Source organism: Diaporthe batatas, assembly GCF_019321695.1.
Source record: "Diaporthe batatas strain CRI 302-4 chromosome Unknown Contig00031, whole genome shotgun sequence".
Classification (NCBI taxonomy): Eukaryota; Fungi; Ascomycota; class Sordariomycetes; order Diaporthales; family Diaporthaceae; genus Diaporthe; species Diaporthe batatas.
Genome location: NW_025408578.1, coordinates 60458 through 87558, shown reverse-complemented (window position 1 = coordinate 87558; position 27101 = coordinate 60458). Strand labels below are relative to the sequence as shown.

The window sequence follows — 27101 nt, the reverse complement described above, 5'->3', positions numbered from 1 at the left end:
AACAGAGTACTCCATACACTCGACAGCAAGTGCAGAGCCTCGTGAGAGCGTTTGGGCACAGGTTCATACGCAGTAGAAATAACGGCTCAGCAGCGAACTATAGGGCTGAGGGTGGTAAACCCAGAATGCTGGGGAGGTGACAGCGGGAGCATGCCATTGGTTCCTGGCTCCTGGCGCCTGGAACGGGGCTATGGCGGCCTGCAGCCAAGCCTGATTATACCATTTGACCATCTCTGTGTTGTGCTGACGGAAATGGACCAACTTTTGGTAAGACGATGGGCGGTTGACAAGGCAGACACTGGACATGATGAGCCCCTCCCCACCACCCCCCCCCCCCGCGGGCGAACTGACCAATGTCAACCCCAACCCTCAGTAACAGGATACTGGGCGCGCCAGTACGGAGTACCTGACAGTTGTACCTACTAGGGTACCCAGGCACCTGGGGACAGTACGGAGATACTTACCCAGGTTGAGATATAATAACTGGCTTCGCTGGGTTTGATGAGAAGTGCTTCCCCACGACCACCCAAGCACTTCCCATCATGTCCAACAAGATCACCGGCAAGAACCTGCATTATGACCAGTCCCTGCCGCCATTCCTTGCCCGGCTAAAGGGCCAGCATGCCGCCGACACCGACTCGCCCGACCCCATCCTGGCCTCGCGCCGCCGCCAGGCCAAGCCGCGCTCTGCCAGCCAGGACGCCGAGGATGCCCCGCTGATTGTCGACGACGACGGCAACGTCCTCTCCCACGTCGAAGTATCTGCCGACGGTACCGTCACCACCAGCCACGGGGCCGGCGCGGGCGATGGCGCGAACCAGAGCAGCACGGAGACGGGCGGGGAAAAGAACGCCGGCAAGGGCGCCGAGGACGTTGCTCCGGGCGGCAAGGTGGCCATGATCGGCGCCTCCAAGAAGAGGAAGCTCGGCAAGGTGGTCGGGGCCGCTGCCGAGGACGAGAGGCAGGACAGGCAGGACAGGCAGGACAAGCACAGCACTGGTCTCCAGGAGCAGGACGGGGCTGTCAGGGGGCACGACAAGGCCAAGGGCCCCGTCAAGGCGAAGAAGAAGGCAAAGAAAATCAAGCTGAGCTTCGGCGACGACGGCGACGACGGGGTCTGAGGGCAGCCTCTGTCGTCAGCGACGCACCACCGAGCTGCATTCATATCACGTCACCCGGCATCAAGCCAGTCCAGGAACGAGCGTGCGACTCCAGGCTCGCACGCCCGTGCAAGGCATCCCCAAAACAGCCGCTGGGCTCCGAGCTCCACCTGTCGCCCCCGGCCACAGGAATTGGCCCGTCCTGCCCCCAAGGCTGGACCTCGAGACGAGCACCCCCGCACTGGATTCAACGGGTTCTCCAGCGTCCCGAGGTCTCAAGGTACCGCCCAGACTGGGCAACACGGATCTTCTTATCCGGGCGTGAGGCCCAGGACGGAGGGTGAGCGGGAACCACGTATGCAGTTGTAGCCATAGGCAGAGAAAATGGACTTCTATACACCTCCCGCAGATACTAAGTATTCTACAAGGCCCTTCTCCCAACGCTAGCGGCCTGCTGAATATCCCCTGGATCGCTCGCCTCCTCCCTCTAGTGCATCTCGTCTCTCGAAAGTGTGTGTGTGTACGTCGTCTGCTGTCCATCGGACCAGCGGCGCCGAAACCACCTAGTAGTACTCGGGCTTGACGAAGTCGGAGAAGTTCTTGGGCTCCTCGTAGCCGTGGTGGTCGTGGCCGTGGCCGTGGTGGTCGTCCTGGGGGCCGACGTACTCCATCTTGTAGACACTGCCGCACTCGGGGCAGCGCTCGATGGGGCGGTCACGGGTGATCTAGACAGTGGGAGCTGGGCGTTAGCACTAGTTCGCTGGTTGGGGCTGCGCACGCCGGGCTGGTAGTGATGACAGTAGACGTACAGTCAGCCAGATAACCCCGTGGGAGTCGACAGGGTAGCCGGTGCAGCCGGCGTACTGCTCCTCGCCAGCGGAGCGGACCATGATGGGCTCCTTCAGGGTTCCTTTCCGGGAGGCATCGAGGGGCCTCATGTCGAAGATGTCAACACCCTCCATCTTGCCCAGGATCTCCAGACGCTCGACACCGGTGGACTGCTCGAGGTCGGTGGGGACGGTGCCGGGCTGGGCACCGGGTCCCACGAGGTCGTCGATGGTCTTGACATCTAGATGGTTGCACATCAAATCAGCTTCCAGCTTCGAGCTTCGCTGCGCGTGGTTGCTTCCGACCCGCCCCGTGCCCCGTCACGACGGCCAGCAGGCCGTGGACAGGCCAATTGGGTGAAAGTAGCTGCGCATGGCAGGTAGGCGGTGGGGAGAGAGGCGTGGCAGCGTACCGGCCAGGGACTGGGAGGTCCTCTCGGACTTGGCAGGAGTGTTGTTGGCGGCGTTTTCTGCAGGTGGCATCACGGCATGTCAGCAATTGATATGGTACGGCAGTGCAGGCCAGGGCAGGGCCAGGGCAGGGCCAGGGCGACGCCAGAGGCACGGCATGCTGCCGCCAGCCAGCAGGCCGGCGGCGATGACGCAGGAGCCAATTGCGGAGCTCTGGGCTCGTGCCAATGGCAGCAGGCCGGGGCGGGAACTCACGGCGGATCATCGAGGTCGCAAAGGTGCGTCGCAGGGCGGGTGCGACGGCGGCCCGTCGGGCGACGGCCACGGCAGAGCGTTGCAGGAACATGGCGGGCGGGCGGGCGGTCGGTCAATCGGCAGGGAGGGCGAGGTGGGTGGAGTGGAGAGGGCCTCGTCGTGCTTGTGGTGGTGGTGGTGACGGTTTTGTCGAGGTCTCGTCAGGGCTCGGAGGAGAGGGATTTCGGCAACGGATGGCCTGATTGACGGGCGGGCCCCAGTCTGCCCAGTCTGCACCACCCAGCTGTCAAATCATCGCCCGGGCAAATCAGAACCAGCTTCCTCTGTCTAGGGTAAGGGTTATCACTCACATCAACACCACCCTCCCCCCTATGGAGGGGGCTCGGCATCCAAACCGACATCACAACATTCACGTGACTCTTCGCTCGCAGCAATCCAACTCGGCTTCAGAGGGTGCAGCTGTATAGTTCACAATAAAAGCGGTCGTCCGCAATTGGCAGATGGCCATTTTGTCCCAGCCAGCCCAGCTGCTGCCGCGGCAATAAGTCAACTGGTCGCTGGGCCTGAATCCACATGTGCATGCGAGTTGTTAGTGACATATAGGCAATCGAGGTATATTTTGGAGCCTCACAGCGTCAGGACTGACAGGAGGAGAAGCAAACAACCAGCTTCTAAACCGCCCGATTCAAATTCATCTTGTATGAGGCGCAGGAAGAAACCCCGGCAGAAGCCCCAGCCAGCATTTGATCCCGTTCGACCTGGAATCGCACCATGTTGCGATTCCACAACTCACAGCACGATTTGGGACCTCACATTCTACTCAAGTTCCCTGTGGCGGGATGTTCAGAGACAAAGGGAGACAGATGTGGAACAGACCATGCCCAACAACACCGTTGCCTTTTAAATTGCTTTTTTAAACCCGATTTGGCTGGATGCGCAATGATGCTTGCAAATGCGGTAGATGCGGTAGTCATGGTCAGATCGCTAGCCTCCTGACAGCAGCCCTCGTATGCAGAAAAAGAAAAAGTACTGTTACAGTTGCACGAGCTTTGCCTCACCTCGCACCCCATGGGATGCCGTCCAAGTCGTCCATGTAATCCTCAAAGTGCTCAACACCATGTTCTCCAGACCCCTCGCCAGCAGGCCTCAGGGCCTCACCGCTGTCTCTAGCCTCGTCCCCGTCTTCACCACACCCACCAAAGATGGCCCCAAAGTCAGTATACACTTCGTCTGACTCATTCTCCAGGAAGTCGTCGGAGTAATCCGTTGCCGGGAAGCTGAGCTCGTCGTCGTCTAGTCCACCACATTCGGCATGACTGCCCTGAGCTAAGAGCTCGGGGGATCTCAGTGGCTTCGTACCCGGCGATGTCCGCCCAGCGCCACGAGGTCTTGGGTGCTTGTTAGGACTATTTGGGGGTGAATAACTGGCGGTCCCTCCTGCGTGTTGTACAGGTGGAGACATCCTCGTGGTGTTAGCCGTGAGAGACGGCTGCGTGGCCTTTGTCGGGGAAAACGCCATGGTTGACCTGTATGGTCCCAGTCCGGGATCTCTCGTTGCGTCCTGTGTGGGTGATGAGCTGAGCGACGTGTGCGCCCCCGCGGTCTTTGGTGTCGTCACAAACCCGACCCCTTGTTGCCCGGGCCCCGCCCTTAGGAGCGCAGCACTGGCCGCCAGCTGGAGATCAGTCCTTTCCCCTCGTTGCCGGGCCTCGTCGCACACTCGGATCCTGAAACTGTTCATGATTGCTGCCCGGCGTACCATCTCTGCCGGTGCCAGGTGGTGAATGCTGTTCGCAGGGACGACGGTGGCGACCTGGGCAGCTGCCACCGCCCTGCCAGAGCCCCAGTCAGCAGTGGGCGGCGTCGGCACAACGACGGTCGTGAGTTTCCTCGCCGAGGCCGCCGCCGCCATCTTGAGGAAGCGTTTGGCCCCGGCTGCCGCCTCCCGGTTCAAGATGTGGGTAGCTGGTGACGAGTACGGCCGCGACAGCCTTGAAGTAATGAGATGGCGACGTAGTCGGCGCTTCTTGCAGCTCAGGGATCCAGTATGAGGGCCATCAACATCGTGGAGGGCCCTCCGTCTCTTGGGGCCCACGCGCGTCAGCTCCGCAGGCTGGTCTGACAACGTGATTTCAGGGCGTCTCTGCGGCCCATGGCGTGGCAAAAGAGACGAGGCCGCAGGCAGGGTCAGGGCCGACGCACCCTCTGGTGAAGAGGGGCGTGAGCGCCCCGATGAGGACGTCTTGAGGGCAGAGGCAGGTTCTTGGTGATCTCGTAAGTCGGACTGTATTGCCATTGACCAGATCGGTCGTGGCGGCTGAGGATCCCACGAGGGATCACTGAGGACGGGTGGAATAGCTCTCGCGCAAGCCACGGCTGGTCTTTGGTGGTGTTGGTAATGATGGTGGTCTCGGTAGAATGTCGCCTGGGTCAATCCATGGATGGAGACAGCCATATCTTGACCACACGCAGACGCCTTGAGCAGGCACGAATAGTACAATATAGGAAAATATCGGCACTGGTAACCATCCACCAACACCGCGATGGACGCTCGTTTCCAGACGTGGCAGGTAGCTACACGCCTCCGCTAGCTTCAGCAGTGTACTCGGCCTCAGGGCGTCTCTGGCTGGCATGGGGTCATGAAGGAACAGGGCGTCGGGATGGTCGATTGGGCCCGCAAGATCGAGTGAGTCCAGGAAATGCCTGGTCCGTCAGTGACGGCGGAACATCATTGTGAGGTGGCGTCGTCCACGTCCAAGTCCGCGGCTACAAACGAGCAGGACGTTTTGATCGGTCCCAAACGAGAAAATGGATTGTGTAAGAGGTCAAATCCTAAGGACAGCTGGGTTTGGTACGCAGGTCATGTGCACCCCATATAGGCGTCAAAGGTCAACCCCGTTTCCTCCCAGCATCGATCGGCCCCCTCCGAGGAGGTGTGAGAGATGAAAGCTGGGGGGAGGATGCGCTAAGATAATATGCCTCGTCCGGACGGAGTGCTCAGGGTGAACGACCCCAAGGGCTAGCAGAGCGGGTGGCAAAAAGAAGACAGGAAGACTCAGCTGCTGCTTGTTAGCACAGCGCAACCCAAGTCGGCACGACACACGAGACTGCCATCAGGAGTCGGGCCATATAGCAGGATGTGGGGGAAGGCGCTTGCCCAAGCTCTGGATGTATTCTCCTGCACGCGTTCAGGCCAGAGAGGACGAGGACGGGTTGGTCGTTGCAAGGATGTCCAAAGCACAAGCACCATTGCTGCCAACTAATAAGAATTGATCATGCGAGGATCCGGGGAGGCTGCATGTCAGTGTGCGTCCCCCACCCCCCTCCCCCTCCCCCGGGCGGGCAGAACAAGGGGGGAGGGGTGGCAATGGACGGGAAGGGAGTGCAACATGACCCAAAAGTCGGGGTAGTGAAAAGGAGCACATGAGTGGTTGGTCGAGCCTAGCCTGGGAGGTGACAGGACACGCAGGCTGGCAGGATGTTGTAGATTCTCTGTTGGTCTAGCTTGCCGCTGCTGCATTTTACATTGTGCCTGAAGGCACAACTGATGGGCGGGAGAGCGAGCGGAGGCCACGCGGTTGAGACGTCTGGGCCAGGCCACATGTGCTCCGTCGTGCCAGGTGCTCACCTGTGATTGGAACCGTCCTGTCCTCACTCAGCTCGCTTGACGGTCGAGCTGACTGGTGCTGACGAGGTAATATGTGCGCGGTCTAGGTATGCACGGCGGGCGACAAGCAGTTCGACTTCACCGAGATCAAAGCGGCAAGGCCGTCACGTCTGGGTGTGGCTTTTCGAGGAGACAATGGCCGTGCTGCCGTGGGGTGCCTGACCGTGACAGTTCGCAACTTGTGGGAACGCGTGGAAGAATACCAATCAGACCTATAGACATGGTCGAGGGGAGGTGTTGGTCAAGACGGAGCTGGCTGGCTGGGTGTGTATACCACAGTACCAGAGTACCAGAGTGCCTGAGTGCCCAGGTTGTTGGCGAGAGCTGGACCAGGGGAGCTATTACCCCGGCTGCCCGGCTCGGTCAGGCCCAATTATGTCCTCCAATTCGAAGGAGGCTTGGTCACGCGGGATGCTGGGCGCGCCGGAGGAAAAGAGCTACCACATAGTATTCCAAGCAGGGCCCCAGGGCCCCCAGCGTTCGCCTGGTTTTGGCTGGGATGGGCTGGAAGGGGGGCGTCCGGGCCTGGACGAGTCTGACCGCAGGCGTGCAGTAGCTCATCAAGCCTTGTGTGTGGAGTCCATGTATGGAAAAATCCATGCATGCTTGGGGCCGCTTCCATGCAGGCGAGTGAGAAATCGGGCAGCCTCGCTTTTGCAGGTGCCCCTACTTGCCAGCCAGCCGGCCGGCCTGCCAACCTGCCTCGTATGGACTGGTGTGGTTGGAAATGGGAACAGAATCAGTTGTGTGAAGACTCGTAGATCCCCGGGGGACGGGCTTGACACCTGCAACCACCCGTCTCCTGCAGGCTGGTCGTCGGTAACGTAGTACATCGGTACAAGGCGTCCCTCGAGATTGCACGTCCGGGTGGAGGAGAGGAGAGGGGAAGAGGCCGGCCGATGTGACCAGCGCCGCACTGCTCTCGTAATACATAGTAGATCGCCCTGCCAGCCCTGCTGTGCTTGGACGAGTCGAAGGGGGTTGAGTGCGGTTTTCCAGAACCGTAAGGTGGCATCGTGCCGAGCTCAATGTTGTAGCGCGTCCCCTTGCTCACTTCTTCAGCGCCTGACCAACTCAACCGGAGATCGGATATCCACGGCACTGCTCGCTGACGAGACCCGGGTCAGACCTGGGCAACGACTCAGGCTGTCGGGTCTGCCATGATACATGGCGCACAGTCAGTTGTGGCAGGAACCGAGGCAACGATTAGATTCTGGCTGGTAATGTGAGTCCCTGTTGGCACGCCGCCGCGCTGGGCCGACATCAAGACTCGCTGATGCTTACACATCGTCGCAGCGACCGGGTCGTGCTATCTGGGCCGTCTACAAGCCCCGCAAGAACTGGGCAGCCGTCCGACCAGCGCTGGCTACTGACCAACCACAAGCCGTAGATTTCACTTCGCCTTGACGTTGCGGTATGACTTGCAGCCATCACTGTTGGGTTGCGCTGCAATACGAGTGCTCTGCTAAGAGCCCGGAGGTGGGCGGCCGGAACCGAGCTCGCCGTGGCCATCCTGGCATGAGGCCAATCAGCGGGACGCCGAAAGCTCGAAGCTCTACGATCCAGATTCCCGAGGGGAGTGGTGCCTCGTCAGGTTTTTGCAAGTGAGACTTGTCGCAAGTAGACTTGCCTACTGGGTGCCCTTCGACTTCCCATGGATGCTGGCATACATAAGCTGAGATGTGAGTGACCATTAAGGAACTCGCTCCGTCCCATCCGCCCCGCACAGCATACAGCATACTGTTCCGATCTTGGTCAACTCGCAGCCTTGCATTAGTGACACACAGCACTTGAACCTCGTTCAGGTGCAGAGCGAGCAACCAGGGCGGGACAATGGCCTCGAGATTCCGGTCAGATCCCATAGCGCGTTGATTCGGGGTATTTCGAGACACGCTGTAAACCATGGCATAAAGAGCGCGAGTTGAGCGCGCAATGTAGTTACTGTCGACCTCCTCAGCCCTACTGTGTAGATCATCCTTCACAGGGCAGATGTGTTCTCCGTGACGGGGTGGAGGCCACGACCTGGTGGGGAACGGATTGGTGGCGGTTGGGACTTGAGACGCGCTCAGCTGTCGGCTGGGAGAGCAGACCGGCCGACAGTGGACTCATCAGACTCTTTTTTGAGCTTGCTGGCCCTGTCCTTGGCGATGTCGGCCATTGCCTGTGCGACGCTGTCAGTGCATTGGCTCTCCTCCACACGACGGAGCAGAGGCCTCTCCCTGCGACTTACAATGATGGCCTCCTTCTCCTCCTCTTCCAGGCTAGCCCGGTCTATTCGCTTCCGCATGTCCTCCATGATGACGTCCCTGCCGCGCCCGTTGACGAAGACGACGTAGCGCAGGCCGGGAAACTGTGACTCGTACTCGCGGTTGAGGGCGGCCAGCTTCTCGGCCTCTCCGTCAGGGCCGGCGCGCAACTGGGCTTGCTCGGCGGCGCTCTGGGTGCTGTGGACCTTCTTCTCGCCCAGGCGCGGGTGTGAGCCCAGGATGGAGTGGAGGGGCTCCCGCGCATTGGGGTCGGCGCGGACACTCTGGGCGATGACCAGGAGCTGGTCGCGGAGGGTGTCGATGAGTTCAGCGTAGGAGGCGAAGGTGATGGCGCGCAGGGTCGGGAGCGCGAGGGTGTGGAGGTCGTCGCTGGGCTCAAAGAGCAGGTCGAGGATTGCTATCAGCTCTGCATCGGGCAGTGTCGGCAGGCTGGTGGCGTCTGGGAGTGTTGGGGCCATCGTGTCTCGTGGGTTCAATGTTCGTCGACATGATCGAGCTAGCTAGCTGGCCGGTGCCTCTTATATTATTAGTACCCCCGACAGCTCTCAGTGCTGCAGCTGCCTTGGAAAGCCCCTAGCACCTAGATAGGCAAGCAAACTGATTGCCTGGGTACGGAGTACATGGAGAGCGTCTCGGCACGCCATGTCGTCATTGTCGACGCCTGGACAGATAAGTACCTAGGTACTTACGGAGTACGGAGTACGGGGTGCCCAGGTACCCTGCACGGGCCCACCAAGGACGGCCCGGCCCATCTGGCACCAGCTGGCTGAAGCTGCCTGCCTGCCGAGCACGCTGGTTTCTGGCCTTGCTCTGCAGGTACATTCAACAAGGTACCTTTCTGGTCTATCTTGGGCCTACCTCGTAACGCGGCTGCAAAACCGTGCCAGTGCCAGCCTTGATCAATTGATGCGTCCAGCCTCGAGCTTCGCAAAAAGAACACCCATCACCACATCGCCCAGCTGGCCCTGCCATTGACTCGCCAGCGCAACAAGGACGAGCCAAGATGCTTTGTGCCAGTACGTACTACCTACCCTTTTGTCGTTCAACCTGCCAACAGCTGTTTTGGCCCCGTCGTCGTTGCCAGTCGTCGTTGCTAGCTAACACAAGACCGCCGCGTCCACAGTCTCGGGTGAGGCTCCCGAGGAGCCTGTCGTGTCCAAGAAGACCGGCACTGTTTTTGAGAAGCGGCTGATTGAGAAGTACATCGAGGAGAACGGGAAGGATCCCATCACCGGCGACGAGCTCGACCCTGAAGACCTGCTGCCCATCCAGTCCGCCCGCGTCGTGCGGCCCAGGGCCCCGAACCTGACCTCCATCCCCGCCCTCCTGTCCACCTTCCAGAACGAGTGGGATGCCCTCGCCCTCGAGACCTTCAAGCTGAAGCAGCAGCTGTCACAAACCCGCGACGAGCTCGCAAACGCCCTCTACCAGCACGATGCCGCCGTCCGCGTCATCGCCCGCCTCACCAGGGAGCGTGATGAGGCCAGGGCTGCCCTCTCCAGGGTGACCGTGTCGGCAGGCTCCGCCTCCGGCCCCGGCGCCAACGGCGACGCTATGGCCGTGGACAACGAGACACTCCCCGAGGAGCTGGCCGCGCATGTGGACGAGACCCAAGCCAAGTACGTTTAACCCCCCACCCTCCTCTCATGTTTGACCGCCTGCTGCGCATCCCACCTGATTCTGACCTGGCCCACAATCACAGGTTATCCAAAAGCCGCAAGAAGAGGCCGGTGCCCAGCGGGTGGGCCAGCTCCGACGAGATTGCGACCTTTGCGCCGCGCCTATCCGAGTCGCTGCCGGCCCCGCAGGCATCGTCCATCGGGCTTGAGGCAGGCTACGCGGCCGTGGGGGGGCTCAAGGGAGACGTGGCCATCTTCTCAACCACGGCAGGCACGCTGGAGCGGTCGCTCAAGGTGGACGAGCCCGTGACGGACACGCTGTGGAGCGGGTCCAGGGTCATGCTGGCCACGGCCAAGGGGTCGGTCAAGGTGTACGACAAGGGCAGCGAGGTGGCGTCGTTCTCGGAGCACGCGGGGGCGGCGACGGCGCTGTCGCTGCACCCGGGCGGCAACATCCTGGCGTCGGTGGGCACGGACAAGAGCTTCGTGCTGTATGACCTGTCGGGGCTGCGGCGGGTGAGCCGGGTGTACACGGACGCGGCGCTGACGAGGTGCGCGTTCCACCCGGACGGGCACCTGTTCGCGGCGGGAACAAGCACGGGGGAGATCAAGATGCTGCTCACCAAGACAGGCGAGGAGGCGGCGACGTTCTCGCTGGGGGCGCCGGTGGAGGGCCTCGCGTTCTCGGAGAACGGGTACTGGATCGCGGCGACGGCCAAGGGCCAGACGACGGTGACGGTGTTTGACCTGCGCAAGGAGGGTGCGGCGGCGACGGCCAAGGTGCTGGACGTGGGCAGCTCGGTGCAGAGGCTGGCGTGGGACTACACGGGGCAGTTCCTCGCGACGGCAGGGCCGTCCGGGGTCACGGTGCAGCAGTACTCCAAGGGCAGCAAGAAATGGAGCGAGCTGCTGCAGAGCGCGACGCCGGCGGTGGGGCTGGGCTGGGGCGAGCAGGCCAAGACGCTGGTGACGGTGAACGTGGACGGCGTCATCTCAGTCATGAGGGCTCCCGACGAGGAGGCGTAGGAAGGATGATTGATTCTCGGCGCACAGGCGAGGCGACAGTGACAGGAGCCTGGACAGACCAAGGAGAGGAGGGGCTGCTAATAGGGCCGGAACACACTGTATATCATCAAAAAGAAAGGAGGAGGAGGGAGGGCCCCCCACCCTGGTTGACAATGATACTTGGACTGGATGGGTGGTATAGGGTCTTTAGATACGGTATCAGAACACGAGAGCTCGGCACACTGCTTATGGGAGCTATACGGAGGTTTTGATTTGCATTATGGAGATGTTCACAATGGTGGCAGATATATGGTTGTTCGGCCACGACAATGAGATTGCCGCTCGGTCTGCCTGGCAGGAGGCGTAGGTGTTTAGGTACCTAGGTACTCCGTACATCCACATCCAGCCGTTGGACTAACAATATGTGGGTATACAGGTATCTAGGTACTTAGGTACTTAGGTACCCACGTGCCTGGGTATACCTCCATATGTATATGAATGTGCAATAAGCAGGGCATTACACAGTACGGTGAAACAGGAAAGGCAGGTGTGCCGAATGTCATAAATGATTGATGAGAATAGCTGATCAAACGGTGGTTAACAACAGTACTGGAGTACATACCTTCACCTACCCTCGGTAATCCAGCTCCCTGCCAGTTCCTGCCAGCTCCTGCCAGCTCCTGCCGGCTCTCTCTCTCTCTCTACCCAAGCTCACCAGCCGCATATCAAGGCTTGTGTTGTGGCCCCATAACTGGCCCGACTGGCTGCAGTCTTCTGCTCTTGTTATTTCCCATCAGTGACTTTGATCAGTGACTTGACTTGGCGACGAGTCTGAAGTGGACCTTTGCCCCACACTCCATCTCGTCTCCTTGGCAGCTGCTCTTCCGTGTTGGTCGAGAGTAAGACAAAGAGAGAGCACTCACTTGAGGGCTGGGGAAAACGGGAGAAAGAAGAAGGGGCAAAACAAGACAATGCTTTGAGCCGGGTTTCCCTCCCACTATGAACGCATCCCCGCTGCTATTGGACGTCCTGGACGACGACTACCTCTTGTTGCAGAACGGCGGCTACGGCGACCACCTCGAGCACGACCCTGCCGACCGTCTCCACCAGCCCGAGCCCGAATTCGACCTCGACCTTGGTCTTGATCTTGGTCTTGGTTTTGACTTGAACCCGTCGCCGTCGGCCTCGTCTTCTTCCCGCTCTTTCCCTTTGCCCCTTGGCCACTCGCCTTCCATCTTTCCCCCCGACTCTGACTCGGCATCAGACCTGCAAGTGACTGCCTCTGCCTCTGCCTCTGCCTCTGCCTCGGATTTCGATCTCGCCTCGGGCCTTGATCTTAGTTCCGGGCCCGGCCTCGACCTTGACTCGGGCCAAGACACGACAGACCCAGCAGGGGCAGGCTCGACAGGCACAGGCTCGAGTTCCTCTTCACCTAACCCAGACCCACTTGTCGATCGGCCCCGTCTTCACCACCTGCAGTCTAACGACTTTAATTACAACGACGACATTGGCATTGGCCTCGACTGGCACCACTCGCCGCCACCCCGTCCTGCCCGGCCCGCCACGCCCGCCCGTGCGAGCCTGACTCCAGATATCCACCACCACCACCCGATCCGCCACCTTCACCACCGACCTCAACATCACCATCACCACCGTTCCCGTCTGCACAGTCACAGCCACCGTCACCGTCACCGTGACCACCACCATCAACCAGGCAACCGCCCTTCCCCTCCTCCTCCACCTGCCAACCAACACCAACCTCCCCGACGCTTCGACCCCCAGCCCGTGTCCCAGCGTCACCTGGCATCGCGTCACCAGGCATCGCAAGACAACCACCACCCCCTCCCCCTCGCTGAACCCTCCCTGCGACACGGACAATCCCAGCGCTCACGTCGCCAGGGCCATACACAGCAGCATTGGGGGCAGGCAACACCAGTGCCATTCCAGAATATTCAAGATCAGCACCAAGGCCACAACCAGCACGAGGCTGATCTTCTGCTGCAGCAGCACCTACGCCTGCAGAGGGCTCGCAGGGCTGCACGGTCGGCCAGGGAGGCTGGACCCCGACGTCCAGGGAGAGGCAACTGGGGGCCACAGGCGCCAGCAGGGAGGACAGCTGCAGAAGAAGAACAAGACATCGGGCCAGGTCAGGAGCACTTGTACCAAGGCGACAGTTCGAGCATGGATCAGGACGACGAGCTCATCGAGGTCGTGTTTGAGGGCCCCGCCCCAGGAGCTGCTGGCCCCCAGCGCAGACAACAAAGGCAGGCCAGGCATCTGAGGCAGCAGCAGCGCCGCGATCACCAGCACCAGAACGACAACAACCAAGGCCAAGACTTGATGGAAGGAGATGTTGATGACAATGTGGACCACCAGGCTGCCGACCAGCATGTCCCAGTGATTGACCTGACAGAGGAGCCCGACAGCCCTGATCTTCAACGGCACCGCCCCATCAATATCCTGCGACACAACAGTCACAACCTGGGTCATAACCACAGGAACAACCACATTCACATCTTTGATGATGATGAGGACGAGGAGGATGAGGAAGGTGAGGGTGGAGGTGGAGGTGGAGGTGGAGGTTTTGCAGTACACGTACTGCCCCCGAGACACCCCAGGAGGCACATGGCTGCGCAGAATGGGCGCATGCCATCTCTCAACCGTAGTGATGGCAGCATCCTGAATGGCAACGCTGCAGCTGTCATTGACCTTACCCTAGACTCGCCCGACGACATCATCCCAGCGAATCGACGGTTACCTCCCCCACCTGCTGCTGCTGCTGCTGCACAACTCCACAACCAACCTGCCCACCGCAACCACCACCATCGTCGACTGCCAGCCCCAGGTTCTGCTTCTCCTGCTGCCGGTATCCCCCCTGGCAATCGTGCCCAGTATCAGGAGTTTGGCCGCCATCTTATTGGGTCCATTCGTGGTCTGCTCCCAAACCTTCTCGCACAGGCTGTCAACAATAACAACAACCCCAGAGAAGCTGAGGTACAGATCGTCGGAGCCATACCCGTTCCACCACACCCCTTTGGCAACATGGATCCCAACGCCCCTAACGCCCTCAACCCCCTCGCAGGCAACCCGCCTGAGTTCAACTACCAGGCCAACGGCTTTGGCTTTCCTGGTGGCCGCCAGCCTACCCCCAAGCCTGACTTTCAGCCCCCACCCCCTGCCAGACCCGGCTTCACTCGCAACACCCGCCCAGAGGGAGGGGACAAAGACGACGACGATGAGGAGGAGCACGTAGTCGTCTGTCCCAGCTGCGGGTGTGAGCTGAAGTATGATCCCGACGAGGAGGATGACAACCCTCGGCCTGCCAAGAAGGCCAGGGGAAAGAAGAGCCAGGAGGAGCACCACTTCTGGGCCGTCAAGAACTGTGGCCATGTAGGTTTTTGCCCCTCCTTTTTTTGTTTTGATCTGACGCCTTTCTGAATGCCCCCCTCCCCCCCACCCGGGAGCCCCTCCTCATTCACCACCAAGGTCACCTGCACCACATACACCACACAAGGCCGCTTGCTAACCGGGAGGATCCCATTCCAGGTCTTCTGCAAGAAATGCTACGAGAACCGCAAGAAGCACAGCAAGGGCAAGGACTCGGCCGCTGCCAAGACCGGCTTCCGCTTCCAGCCCAGCGAGACATCCAAGTCGATCAAGATCTTCTGTGCTGTGGATGACTGCGACTCCGAGGTGTCCCCCAACTCTGCCTGGGTTGGCATCTTCCTGTGAGCAGCTGGCTCTTTAGGCAGCCACCGTGGCCGGCAGCGGAGGAGGTGGGACTTGGCATGGTCTTGCCTACCTAGTGTCACACAGAACACTGCATCAGCCGCCACGACACTGGCTTTTATGCCTCTTTTTTTGTTTGTTTGACTATCTGTATATTCACAGACCACCTTGACTCATCCACCTGCGAGGCGTTGGGGAACAGGAGCTTCACAATTAGAAGCTACATTTGAGGGCGGCAAGGAGGGGGGAAAGCATACATCCCACATTTCCACAAAAAGTCTGGTGGCCACAATGGATGGCAGACAACGGGATGATACCATGGCTCACTCAGCATGCACCTCTACATATCCGGATGGGCTAGGCTCATGCTTGCAGCTCACCATTGCATACGGCATCACTGGCAGGCTTCTAGCAGGGTTTTGTGTAGCTGCAGGCCATCGAGAATGATTTCCATGCGGTGTTTTTTGAGAACTTGACCGAGAACCTGACCTAGATCTCATTCCATGTGAATCTCCTTGCAGGCTGGACCCCATTTCTGAGTGATGTTGCCTTGGGGCAGCAAGGAGCCGTCAGCAAGAAGCCAGCAGCTCAGCTGGCTTCACCCAAAGACAGTGACACTGCTTTCACACCCAATTCCTTGTATACAACCTGCCTTACCCATCCTACACTGTAAGTTATGTTTACCACCCCTCTGCTCTGTACGCACGCGCCCAGTAGTGGATACTTGACAAGCCATAACGGCAACATCTCCAGCCCACCATGACGGAGCTGCCAACCATTCCTATGGAATTTTGCCCTTTTCCCCCTATGTGCATGCAACCCACAATGCTTGGAGCCCAAACAAGCTTGGAGGTTGCTGGTGGCAACCACCTTGTGAGTTGTCTGCTGTGGTGGGGGATCTGCCCGGTATCTCTGTGGCCTGCAACTCCTCAAGTACATATGTACACCCCAAGCAGGTACAGACCTTGAGCCATTGGTGGATGCAGTACGGTGGCTTTGTTGCACGTCACCACCAGCCATGCTTGCTCCTCTTTGCTGCTAACACATGTGTATACTTGGAGTGATGTGTAGAAGAAATGTGTTGCTCCTTAGAAGATGTCCTGACCTCCTCACCAGCATAGGGCATACAATGCGTGGGCACGTGGCCTCAGTCTCGTGCCACAGAGACAGCTTTATCCTGTGTAAACTTCCTGTGTAAACTTCTTCTAAGATTAATACCTATGGCCCATCTTATTTGCTTTCTGCTCAGCTCTAATTAGGGCCAAACTGGGCTTGCAGAGGTCCTCCGCCCCACGACAGTATGTAAGCCATTGATGTACCGAGTCGGCAAATGTATTATTATTGATCCTTTTTCCCAATCGTACCAGCTTTCCTCAGCCCAACACTGGTCACCAGCACGACAACCGCCGTCGCCGCAAACACGGTCCAGAGAGCCGCTCGATAGCCCTCCATCAAGGCGTGGGCTCGATCATCGGTTGATGGTTTGTGCGCGGTGACGGACGCTGCAACAGCTGCCGTTATGGCGAGGCCGACCGAGTTGCCGAACTGAGAGACCTCGTTGAAGACACCTCCGGCTAATGACTGAACTCCCTCGGGGAAAGCCTCGGATATGACGATGTTGGAAACGGTGAATAGGACTGTTGCCCTCGTAAGAATCGAGTTACAGGTTAGCAACCAGGCCAAAATAAGGACAAGTTCCAAGGTTAGTTAAGTGACACACCATCTGGGTTTATTGGGGACAATATCAAGGCCCAGAACGGTGCGAACCAGTAGTTCTCGCCGACCCTTACGGTTGCCATGAGGACTGGGGCCGTGACGGTGATCAGGGCAGAGACGACGGCCAGAGTTTGGACCCGAACTCGTGACACCAGGTACGCCGTAGCAATGTTTGTGATTGTCCCTACTATGGGATGTGGGATGAACCGGATTGAGCTCTGCAACGCGGACAGGCCCTCGACGTTCTGGAAGCTATATTCAGGGTCAGCGGCGTTCGATTGACGCATGCAATGTCACGGGCCCGGGCTGCTGTCCTGGTCACGGCGTGAATCAGCAGGTACTTGCACTCACTATAAGGTTATGTAATATTCTATCCCGTTCAAGGCAGCCCAGCAGAAGAAGACGGATATGCAGATGGACGTGAAGGCCGAGTTCCGCCACAGCTTGTTTGGTATAAGGGCAGGACGGCCTCGTTTTGTCTGCCAGTCCATCCAGAAGGGGAAGATGATCAACAGGACAAGTGAAACGGCCAGGAGGGAGGCGCTGGTGGGCTGCCGTATGCTCATGTATGAAGAAGACACCATGGCCAACACGTAGAGCAAGAGCCCCAGGCCGGCGCTCATGACGATGGCGCCGATCCAGTCTATCTCGTCGATGAGCCTCCGCGTCCATTTCTTGTCGGAGCGCTGGCGGGCGGCTGGCAGGGACCACAGCGAGGCGGTGGAAAGCATCACGTTGATGATGGCCATGATGTAGTAGGCCCACCTCCAGCCGATGCCGTCGGTGAAGATGCCGCCCAGGACCAACCCCAAGGCATAACCCAGCGGCTGGCCCATGCCGTTCATGGCAAAGGCCGTGTTCCGCCACGGGCCCTTGGGGAAGGTGGCGGTTATGAGGCCGACGGCGGTGGGGAGGCACATGGCGATGGCGACGCCGAGGAAGGTGCGGAACAGGATGATCTGCAGGCCGGTCTGCGAGAAGCCAACGGCCACGGTGAAGATGGCGAAGAGGAAGCTGCCCGTCACCCACATGAGCTTTGCGCCCACGACGTCGGCGGCGGTGCCGAAGATGAGCAGCAGGCAGCCAGCGGCCAGGGCGTACACGGCTGCCGGCCAGAGGATCAACTCCTCGGCCAGGCCGAGGTCGCGGGCGATCTGCGGCAGGGCGGCGATGAGGATGCCGGACCCCATCGTGTTGAGGAAGCTGACGCCGGCGAGGGTCACGATGACGGTGACGCCCCGGACCTTGCTCACCCTCAGGCTGGTCCACGGCTCTTCTTGCCCGGAGCCGTTTGTTGTATTATCATCATCATCATCATGAGGGGAGGCTTGAGGAGAGCCTTCTTTGCGTGACTGGTCGGCCAGCTCAATCTCAGCCACCGGCTCTGGAGGCATGGCGATCACGGCCGGCCCGAGTGGACTGCTATAGTATGCTGTATGATGGGGGGATTGGAGCAGTCTCAATAGCAAAGCTGGGGGAGTCTTTCAGGTGAGAGTAGAGCATGAGGAACAGGATGAATTGGCTCAATTGACTGGCTGCCCGAGACCTGACATTGTAGTTACGGAGTACTCCGTACTCACTTGCATAGGCGCCCTGCCTGGTCGAGTATCCTAATCCTAATCCTAATCCTAGGCAGTGTGTCGTCATTTCGGCACCATGTCAACCTCGAACTGTGCTCTTTTTCCGCAAGTGCTTAGCCGCTGACGCGGGTCGGGTTGGTTGTTAGCCGTGGGATGAATTCCTTGTCCAACTGCACCTGGGCAGCTGGCCAAGCACCAGTTGACGCTGAGTGACGTGGTGAGGTGAGACAATTTCCCAAACTAGTCTGTGGCTGCGGCGTAGACACGGGGAAGTGTTCCAAGACACTTGGCTTGGGAAAGGTCTTGTCAATCTCAAACCAGATCCAGGCATAACTGTCGACTCTGCAAGTTCAGCCGCCGCACTTGCACAGGTGAAGACTTAGCAGACTTTTCGATCAATTCAGCTCGGCGGACATACAATCGACCATGGACGAATATCAGAAAATCAATTATTCTAAGAGAGCCTCCCTCTATCATGCCGTCTCATTTTGAAGAAGTGCGCGTATGCATGGAATAGGCTGCAACGATCTCAACCGTTTGCATGTTACACAATATTCTGCTACTTACTTCTTACGAGGCTGGAATCTGACATACAGCATGAAAGGCTTGAAGGATTTAGCCATGACGCGACCAATATGAAGGCATTCACCCCTGGGGCGGTCGGCATGCATATTGGAATCGGTGCCAAGTGAATCGAATTCACACGAGCAGGCATCGGTCGCCCGGGAACATAACCACTCGGACAGTTTTTATGCGTATTTCATGTGCATGTTAAGATTTAATCCCAAAATATCCTTGAATTTGGCCATAATCAGGAGGAGACACCGAGACATTGCGCAGATATGACGAAGGTCAACACTCGGCCACAGGACATGGTAGTTCTAACAAAGACCCGTGGACCCAGGTGTGACGGTCCGCTGGTTCCTGACGCCTCTGACGTGATGTGTTCGACGTGATGGTTTTGGGCGAGAAGCTTTGGCGGTGCGAAAATATAAAGAGAGACCATGGCAGACGTATTGTAGCATTTGAAGCTCTGCTCAAGCAAGATCAAAGCAATTCCGGCATCCGTTTCCTCATTGTACCAGCAGACCTTCTTGAGCCCGAAAAATCTTGTAAACTTCTTTCCTCACGCTACCTTCGCAACTATGGCCGAGGCACAGAAAGTGGTTGTTGTTGGCGGAGGTCCCGTCGGCGCTTTGGCTGCCTTGTATGCCGCAAGGAGAGGCTATCGTACAGAGCTGTACGAGCTCCGAGATGGTACCAAAAATTGCCCAGTGTACCCAGAGTCCTGCCACAAAACTAACTGCTCCGGCTCTCGTAGATCCGAACTTTGGTGATCAGTCGCTCCGACCAGACATGGCCGTCATCCCACTGGCCCTGTCCGAGCGTGGCATTAAAGCGCTCGCCGGGGCAAAAGTTCCGGGCCTTCTCGAAGACATTCTCAATGGCTCGAGGCCTATTTACCATCGCATGATTCACACCAGGGACCCAGGCCCGCATGGGGATCTCAAAGAGATTCCGATGAAATATGGGCCCAACGGCGAGGTCAGAAGCCAACAACGCCCCCCACCCAAACCAACATGAGGACGAGCAGCATAAATATTCAGAGCTAACATTTCCGGTCCATAGTGTCTTCACACCCTTCAGCGTGAGAAAATATCCAAGCTTTGCCTCCTGGCGCTGAGCAAAGAGCCCACAGCCAAGCTGTTCTTTAATTACAAGTGTAGGTTCCCGCCACTACCCTCCTTGACCTTCCTTTCACGTCGTTCCGTTTCAGCATGATCAAATATCTAACTCGCTGCAGTGGCACGATGCGACGTCGACAACCAAACCGTATCCTTCGAACACGTACTGTGGAAGGAGAAGTCCCGGCTGGCAGAGCAAGAACTGGCGGACGATGTTGCTTCGCGTCAAAAAGGCCGCACCGGTCAGCCGGCATCATCTTCAGAATCATCCCGATTCAAGGATGTCAAGTTCGACTTCCTCATCGGGGCAGACGGCACATTCTCGTCCGTCCGGCAGAGCATAATGCGGCGTACAACCATCGACTTTTCACAGTCTTACGAAGATGCCCTCTGGTGTGACCTGATATTCCCGCCCACCAAAGATGGAAACTATCCCTTGAACTCAAAGTGTCTCCATGTCTGGCCTGCGGACCGGAACATTGTCATGGCCCAGCCCGACTTTGTACGTCTCCTTGGTGTCCCGCTCGTTTCATGGCGCCACCCCCCCCCCTCAAAAGTGAAAAGAGTTCAAGTTGAGGCTGACTGGGCATTACCGCCTGTAGAATTGTTCATTCCGAGCCGGCATGGTATGCGCGACTGATACCTGTCGATATATGGAAGCCCACCCGGACGAGTTCCCGGCCTGGTTCTCCAACGAATTCCCCGGGATTGTCCCTCAGCTATTGTCTGCCGAGGAGGTGAAGCGCCAGTTCGTGGCACACCAGAAAATACCCCTGAAGTCCGTCAAGATCAACAAGTTTGGCTATGGAGACAAGGTGCTGCTGCTGGGCGACAGCTCCCACGCAATGACGCCTTTCCATGCCATGGGTATGATTACAGGGCTGGAGGACGTGCGTGTCTTCTTTGAGCAGTTCCGCGACCCCGCCGCGGCCAAGATGCAGCGGTATTATGGGGGCGTTTCCAAAGGCGCCGCCGATGGCTCGCCTGGTCCATTCAGCCCACCTGGCACTGTGGCTGCTTATAGTATGTCGAAGTTGCTTTTGCCTTCCACTCATGGCCCCCTCATTAAATATTCAGCCCCTTCGCCACTTCAGACCCCACAACCCGTTGATATCCAAGGGCTTTCGATCTTCCAATCCAGTCGTGTCAACCATGGAAGAGCCAATGCTAACCACTTGGAATTCAAAGCTGAATATCGCCGACCCGATGTCCAGGCCATGGTCGATATGTCTCATAACCACTACGAGGAATTGCGACATGGCGTGCGATCACCGGCGGCGCGTGCACGAAAGATCTTCGACGCGGTCCTGTGCCGTTACCTGCCAGCCCTGGACTGGACCACCGTCTACGCCCGCGTCCAGTTTGGCAACGAACGCTTCTCTGTTGTGGAGAGAAAGGAGAAGCGCCAGCAGGAGATTGTTACAGGTGCCATATACACTGTTGTCTTTGTTGTCGCCTTCGCCATTCTTATTGCTCTGAAGAACCTATTTATGTTGAGGGGGGATGTTCTTTCCCTAGAGGTGTGAGCACAATCTGGGCAACTCTGTACTTAGTCATCTTCATACTTAACATGGCCTAATCACTGCAAGTCTATTTACCAGGTGCACGCACATGACTATCAGCATGCAGCAGCCTTGTATGTGATCTGCTGGCGATCCGGGTTGCTCATTGAGCTTGGGTGACAAATAGCAACGGGCCAACCAAGGCTGTATGCTCAGTAATAGAGAAGGGACATTTTTAAGTTGATAGTGAATTTGGTTGATTTTTAGGTTCTTCAGGATCTCCCACTTGCTCCTAGTGTCCTGTTATCTCCATGGTGGAGCTTTGATGACTTTAAATTAGAGATCGGATATTCGCACCCACCAAAACGGGGGGTATACCCAAGCCTCATAGGATACCCGGGGGTCAGACCTTCGGTTGCCCCCTGCGCCAGCAGTGGGTTCCTCGGAGCGAGAGCGAACCCACGGGTAACCTCTCATAGAACAACCTCTCATAGGACAACCTCTCATAGGACAACCTCTTATAAGACAACCTCTTATAGAACAACCTCTCATAGAACAACCTCTCATAGGACAACCTCTTATAGAACAACCTCTTATAAGACAACCTCTTATAGAATAACCTCTCATAGAACAACCTCTCATAGAATAACCTCTCATAGGACAACCTCTTATAGAACAACCTCTCATAAAACAACCTCTTATAGGACAACCTCTTATAGGACAACCTCTTATAGGACAACCTCTTATAGAATAACCTTTTATAAGATAACCTCTTATAAAATAACCTCTTATAAAACAATCTTTTATAAAATAACCTTTTATAAAATAATTATTTATAAAATAACTTCTTATAAAATAACTTTTTATAAAATAGCTTTTTATAAAATAACTTTTTATAAAATAATTTTTTATAATAAATAATTTTTTATAAAATAAAATTATTTATAAAAATTATATATAATTAAATTTATATAATTTTATTTTTATTTTATATATATTTAAAATATATATAATATTTTTAATTTTACTTATAGCTATATATTAAGCCCCTTACTTCTATTAATATAGTTTAAAAAGAGGGTGAGCGCTTTTTATTAGAGCTAAATATTAGCCTTTAAAACCTTAATACTAAAATAAGCATTCCTAGAAGTTAGTTATAAAATTACCATTAGGATACTACTATAAGACTAAATTATAAAAACTATAGAGTTTAGGGTAGTACTAATAAGCGTTTATTCCTACTTAGGCGCACCCCTATCTTAAAGTATAAAGCTAATTCCAATACTCTACCACTAGTAAGCTCTCAAGGTACATTATTAAAGCTAATATTACCTACATTTAATAGAGATTTATATCCATCTCTATATTTAAAAGACAATTCGCAAGGTGAACCGCAACCACCAGTCCCTAAGGAGCCACCAGTTATCCACGATAGTAATTACAAACCTAATTCCTCTAATATAAATACTGAAGAGTATATGAAGGTAGATAAGGAAATGGACCTTAGTGTAGAGGGTGAAGAAAATAAAGATATAAAGGTCAAAGAGTTAGTAGAGGATATATCACCTATCCGTCCAAAAGCTAGCTATTATAGAATACCTAATAATAATAGTAGTTATAACTATAGTCCTCCTCCCCCACCTATATCTAGACAGACTTCTTATTACCGGGATAAAAAGCCCTCTCTCCCTCCCTCTAGCACTCCTAACACATATTAGCTAACTATTAGTACTATTATAGATTTTAATAAGAAGATATATAAAAGGCTTACTACTCTATTTAAAATTATACCTTTAAAATAATAATAAAAGTAGTAACTACTTAAATATATATTTATAAATTTATAAATAATATAAACTTATAATATAGTTATAAAAAACTTATTTATACCTTTTAATACTTATATATAATTATAGGTTATAAAATCTTATTAAAATAATACTTAAAGATATAATATATAATTATATTAATTATAAATAAGATAAGAATATAGAATTAAATAATAAGGGTTATAATAAAATAGAAGTAGCTATTATTAAATAGTTCTATCTTTATTATATTAATACTTATTAATTTTAATAATATTTTATTATTAAGTTTAAAATAAATAACTTTAATTAAAAATATAAAGGATATTATAAAATTAAACTTTATATAAAAGATAATAATAAAGCTATCTTACTTTATTATTTTAAGTATATATATAGCTTATATTTAACTAATATTATAATATTATTTAATTTTAAAAGATTATTTATTAGTTTATAATTATAAATAATTTTATTTTATTTTAATTAATTTAAAAGTTTAAATTATATAATAAATTTAATTAAATTTATAATTATAATTTTATAATTAATTTTTATTTAATTATTTTAAAAAAATATAATATAATTAAAATTTAATTAAATTAATTTTTAAAAATATATTAATTATTTTAATATATTTTAAATTAAATTTATAATTTTAATAATTTATAAAATTAAAAATAATTACTAAAAATTAAATTTATAATTATTTTAATTTAATTAAATAATTATTTTATTTAAATAAAATTAAAATTTTAAAAATATAATATAATATATTTTTAATAATAAAAATAAATTAAATAAAAATATAATTATATAATATAAAAATATAATATAATTAAAATTATTTTTAAAATAATTATTTAATTTATTATATAATATATATAATATATTAAATTTTAATTAATAATATTATAATTTTTTATAAATTATTTATTAATATAATATATAATAAATAAAATATAAAGTTTATTTACTTTATAATAGGCTAGATATCTTTAAAAATATATTATTTATTATATTAAAATATTATTTATATTTAAGTTTTTAAATAAAAGAGTATATTAGTTATATATTAAAATTATATATTAATTAATAAACTTATTATAATATTTAAATATATATTTATAAATTATAATAAATATAAACTATTTATTTAATATAATAAATTTTAAATTATTAATATTATCTTTAAAATTTTATAATATTTATTTTAACTTTATTTTAATATTATTTTTAATTAATATTTTTATTATTAAATGAAAATATTTATTAATAAATATTCTTTTAAAAATAATATTATTAATTTTATAATAAAGCTTTAAAATAAAAATATTAATAGAAAATTATTTAAAATCTTTAAATAAATTATATATTATTTTAAATATTAAATTATATTTAATATTATTTTTAATTAATAAAATTAAATATTAAATAAATATTATTTTATATTATTATTTTTAATATTTAATTTTAATTTATTAATTATTATATTTTAAAATAAATACTTTTAATATTATAAATTTTATAAAATTTAACTTTATTATTATTAATTATAATTTTTAATATATTTTTATAATTAATTAAAATAATAATTATATATATTTATATTAAAAATTATTATTAAATATTAAAATAAATTAATATTATTAATTTTATAATTATAAAATTAAATTAATTTTATTTAATTATTTTAATATATTTTTATTATAATTAATTAATATCTTTTAATATATTTTTAATAATAAAATTAAATAATATAATATTTTTTATATTAAAAATATTAATTTAACTTTAAAAATTTAACTTTAAATTTTTACTTTTAATTTTAAAATTTTTAATTTCTTTTTAATTTTAAATAAAATTAAAAATTATTTTAATAAATTTTATTATTAATTAAATTAAATAATTATTTTAATAAATTTATTTATAAAATTAATAAATAATTATTTTATTTAAATAAAATTAAAATTTAATTAAAATAATAATAATTTTTATTTATTTATTTTAATTAATTTTATTTTAAATTATATAATAAATTTAATTTTTAAATATAAAATTAAAAATTTATAATTATAATTTTATAATTAATTTTTATTTAATTATATTATATTATTATAATTTTATTTAACTTTTAAATATAAAATTAAAAATTTATAATTATAATTTTTAATTAATTTTATTTAATTATTTTATTATATTATAATTTAATTTAATTTTTAATTTTATTTAAACTTTTTTAAATTTTATAAAAGTTTTATTTTTATAAATATAAATTTTAATTTAAAACCTTTAAATTTAAAATTAAAACTTTTATAAATTTTAATATATTTTAAATTAAATTTATAATTTTAATTTTTAAAAATATATTAATTATTTTAAATAATAATAACTTTTTTAAAAATAAAAATTATTTTATATAATTATAAATTTAATTATTAATAAATTCTTTTATTTATAATAAAATTATTAAAATTATAAATTTAAAATAATAATAAAATATAATTATTTTATTTAATTATTTTAATTTAATAATATAATAAATTAAATAATTATTTTAAATAATTTTATTTATAAAATTAATAAATAAATATTTATTTAAATAAAATTAAAATTTAATTAAAAATAATAATTTTTATTTTTATTTATTTTAATTAATTTAAAAGTTTAAATTATATAATAATTTTATATATAATATTTAATAATATTAAAATTAATTTATAATTTATAATAATTTTAATTTAATAATAATTAATTTATATTAAAGTTAATAATATTAATTAAAATTAATATAATTTAATATATTAATATAAAAATATTTTTAATAATAAATAATATTATAAATAATTATAAAATTATTATAAAAGTTTATATAATAAATTTAATTAAATTAATTTTTAAAAATATATTATATTTTATTTTTAAAGTTTTAATTATTTATTTTTAATTTAATAATAAAATTAAAAATATAAATAATTTATAATTTATATAATTTTATTTAAATTTTTTTAATTTTTTAATATTTTATTTTTAAAAATTAAATTTAAAAAAGTTTTAAATTTTAAATTTAAAATTTTTATAAATTTTAATTTCTTTAAATTAAATTTATAATTTTAATTTTTAAAAATATATTAATTATTTTAAATATTAATAATTTTTTAAAAAATAAAAATTATTTTATATAATTATAAATTTAATTATTAATAATTATTTTTTAATTTATAAATTATAAAAATTATAAATTTAAATATTATATATAATAATAAAATATAATTATTTTATTTAAAAATTATTTTTTAATTTAATTAAATAATTATTTTAAATAATTTTATTTATAATATAATAAAATTAATAAATAAATATTTATTTATAAAATAAAATTAAAATTTTAAAATAATAATAATTTTTATTTTTATTTTATTTTAATTAATTTATATTTAAATTATATAATAATATTATATATAATATTTAATAATATTAAAATTAAATAATTTATAATTTATAATAATTTTAATTTTTAATAAATTTATAATATTAATTTAAATTAATTAAATATAATTTAATATATTAATATAAAAAAATATATTTTAATAATAAATAATATTATAAATAATTATAAAATTATTATAAAAGTTTTATATAATTAATTTAATTAAATTATTTTTAAAATTTTAATTATTTATTTTTAATTTAATAATAAAATTAAAAATATAAATAATTTATATAATAAATTTAATATTTATATATAATATTTATTAATATTAAATTAAATAATTTATAATTTATAATAATTTTAATTTTTAATAAATTAATAATATTAATTTAAATTTATTAAATATAATTTAATATATTAATATAAAAATATTTTTAAAATAAATAATATTATAAATATAAATTATAAAGTTATTATAAAAGATTTTATATAATAAA

General features: G+C 48.8%; 8 protein-coding genes across 8 annotated transcripts; 4 read left to right on the top strand and 4 right to left on the bottom strand.

Moving 5' to 3' along the window:
* Positions 1-542: 542 nt before the first annotated feature.
* Positions 543-1121, top strand: KVR01_013742 (uncharacterized protein; the record flags this gene model as incomplete). Its single annotated transcript, XM_044784508.1, has 1 exon — positions 543-1121. One exon carries the CDS (start codon positions 543-545, stop codon positions 1119-1121), a length of 579 nt encoding a protein of 192 aa, XP_044637280.1.
* Positions 1122-1663: 542 nt separating this feature from the next.
* Positions 1664-2684, bottom strand: KVR01_013763 (cytochrome c oxidase subunit IV; the record flags this gene model as incomplete). Its single annotated transcript, XM_044782803.1, has 4 exons — positions 1664-1825; positions 1910-2169; positions 2341-2397; positions 2594-2684. 4 exons carry the CDS (start codon positions 2682-2684, stop codon positions 1664-1666), a joined length of 570 nt encoding a protein of 189 aa, XP_044637301.1.
* Positions 2685-3647: 963 nt separating this feature from the next.
* Positions 3648-4889, bottom strand: KVR01_013745 (uncharacterized protein; the record flags this gene model as incomplete). Its single annotated transcript, XM_044788219.1, has 1 exon — positions 3648-4889. One exon carries the CDS (start codon positions 4887-4889, stop codon positions 3648-3650), a length of 1242 nt encoding a protein of 413 aa, XP_044637283.1.
* Positions 4890-8325: 3436 nt separating this feature from the next.
* On the bottom strand, positions 8326-8985 carry KVR01_013721 (uncharacterized protein; the record flags this gene model as incomplete). The annotated part of the gene is made up of 2 exons (XM_044782807.1): positions 8326-8421; positions 8491-8985. The coding sequence occupies 2 exons, from the start codon at positions 8983-8985 to the stop codon at positions 8326-8328; spliced, it is 591 nt and encodes a 196-aa protein (XP_044637259.1).
* A 407-nt stretch (positions 8986-9392) lies between these two features.
* KVR01_013711 (E3 ubiquitin-protein ligase PRP19) lies at positions 9393-11744 on the top strand. The gene is made up of 3 exons (XM_044785628.1): positions 9393-9543; positions 9651-10146; positions 10230-11744. The coding sequence occupies exons 1-3, from the start codon at positions 9531-9533 to the stop codon at positions 11170-11172; spliced, it is 1452 nt and encodes a 483-aa protein (XP_044637249.1). The 5' UTR covers positions 9393-9530; the 3' UTR covers positions 11173-11744.
* A 48-nt stretch (positions 11745-11792) lies between these two features.
* KVR01_013714 (uncharacterized protein) lies at positions 11793-15351 on the top strand. Its single transcript, XM_044784376.1, has 2 exons — positions 11793-14541; positions 14698-15351. The coding sequence occupies exons 1-2, from the start codon at positions 12151-12153 to the stop codon at positions 14881-14883; spliced, it is 2577 nt and encodes an 858-aa protein (XP_044637252.1). The 5' UTR covers positions 11793-12150; the 3' UTR covers positions 14884-15351.
* KVR01_013739 (uncharacterized protein) lies at positions 15343-18151 on the bottom strand. Its single transcript, XM_044792924.1, has 3 exons — positions 16948-18151; positions 16601-16848; positions 15343-16517 (listed from the first exon to the last, which is right to left on the bottom strand). The coding sequence occupies exons 1-3, from the start codon at positions 17988-17990 to the stop codon at positions 16219-16221; spliced, it is 1590 nt and encodes a 529-aa protein (XP_044637277.1). The 5' UTR covers positions 17991-18151; the 3' UTR covers positions 15343-16218.
* A 1170-nt stretch (positions 18152-19321) lies between these two features.
* Positions 19322-21387, top strand: KVR01_013747 (uncharacterized protein; the record flags this gene model as incomplete). Its single annotated transcript, XM_044792027.1, has 6 exons — positions 19322-19433; positions 19498-19721; positions 19806-19899; positions 19981-20363; positions 20464-20884; positions 21050-21387. 6 exons carry the CDS (start codon positions 19322-19324, stop codon positions 21385-21387), a joined length of 1572 nt encoding a protein of 523 aa, XP_044637285.1.
* Between the last annotated feature and the right edge of the window lie 5714 nt (positions 21388-27101).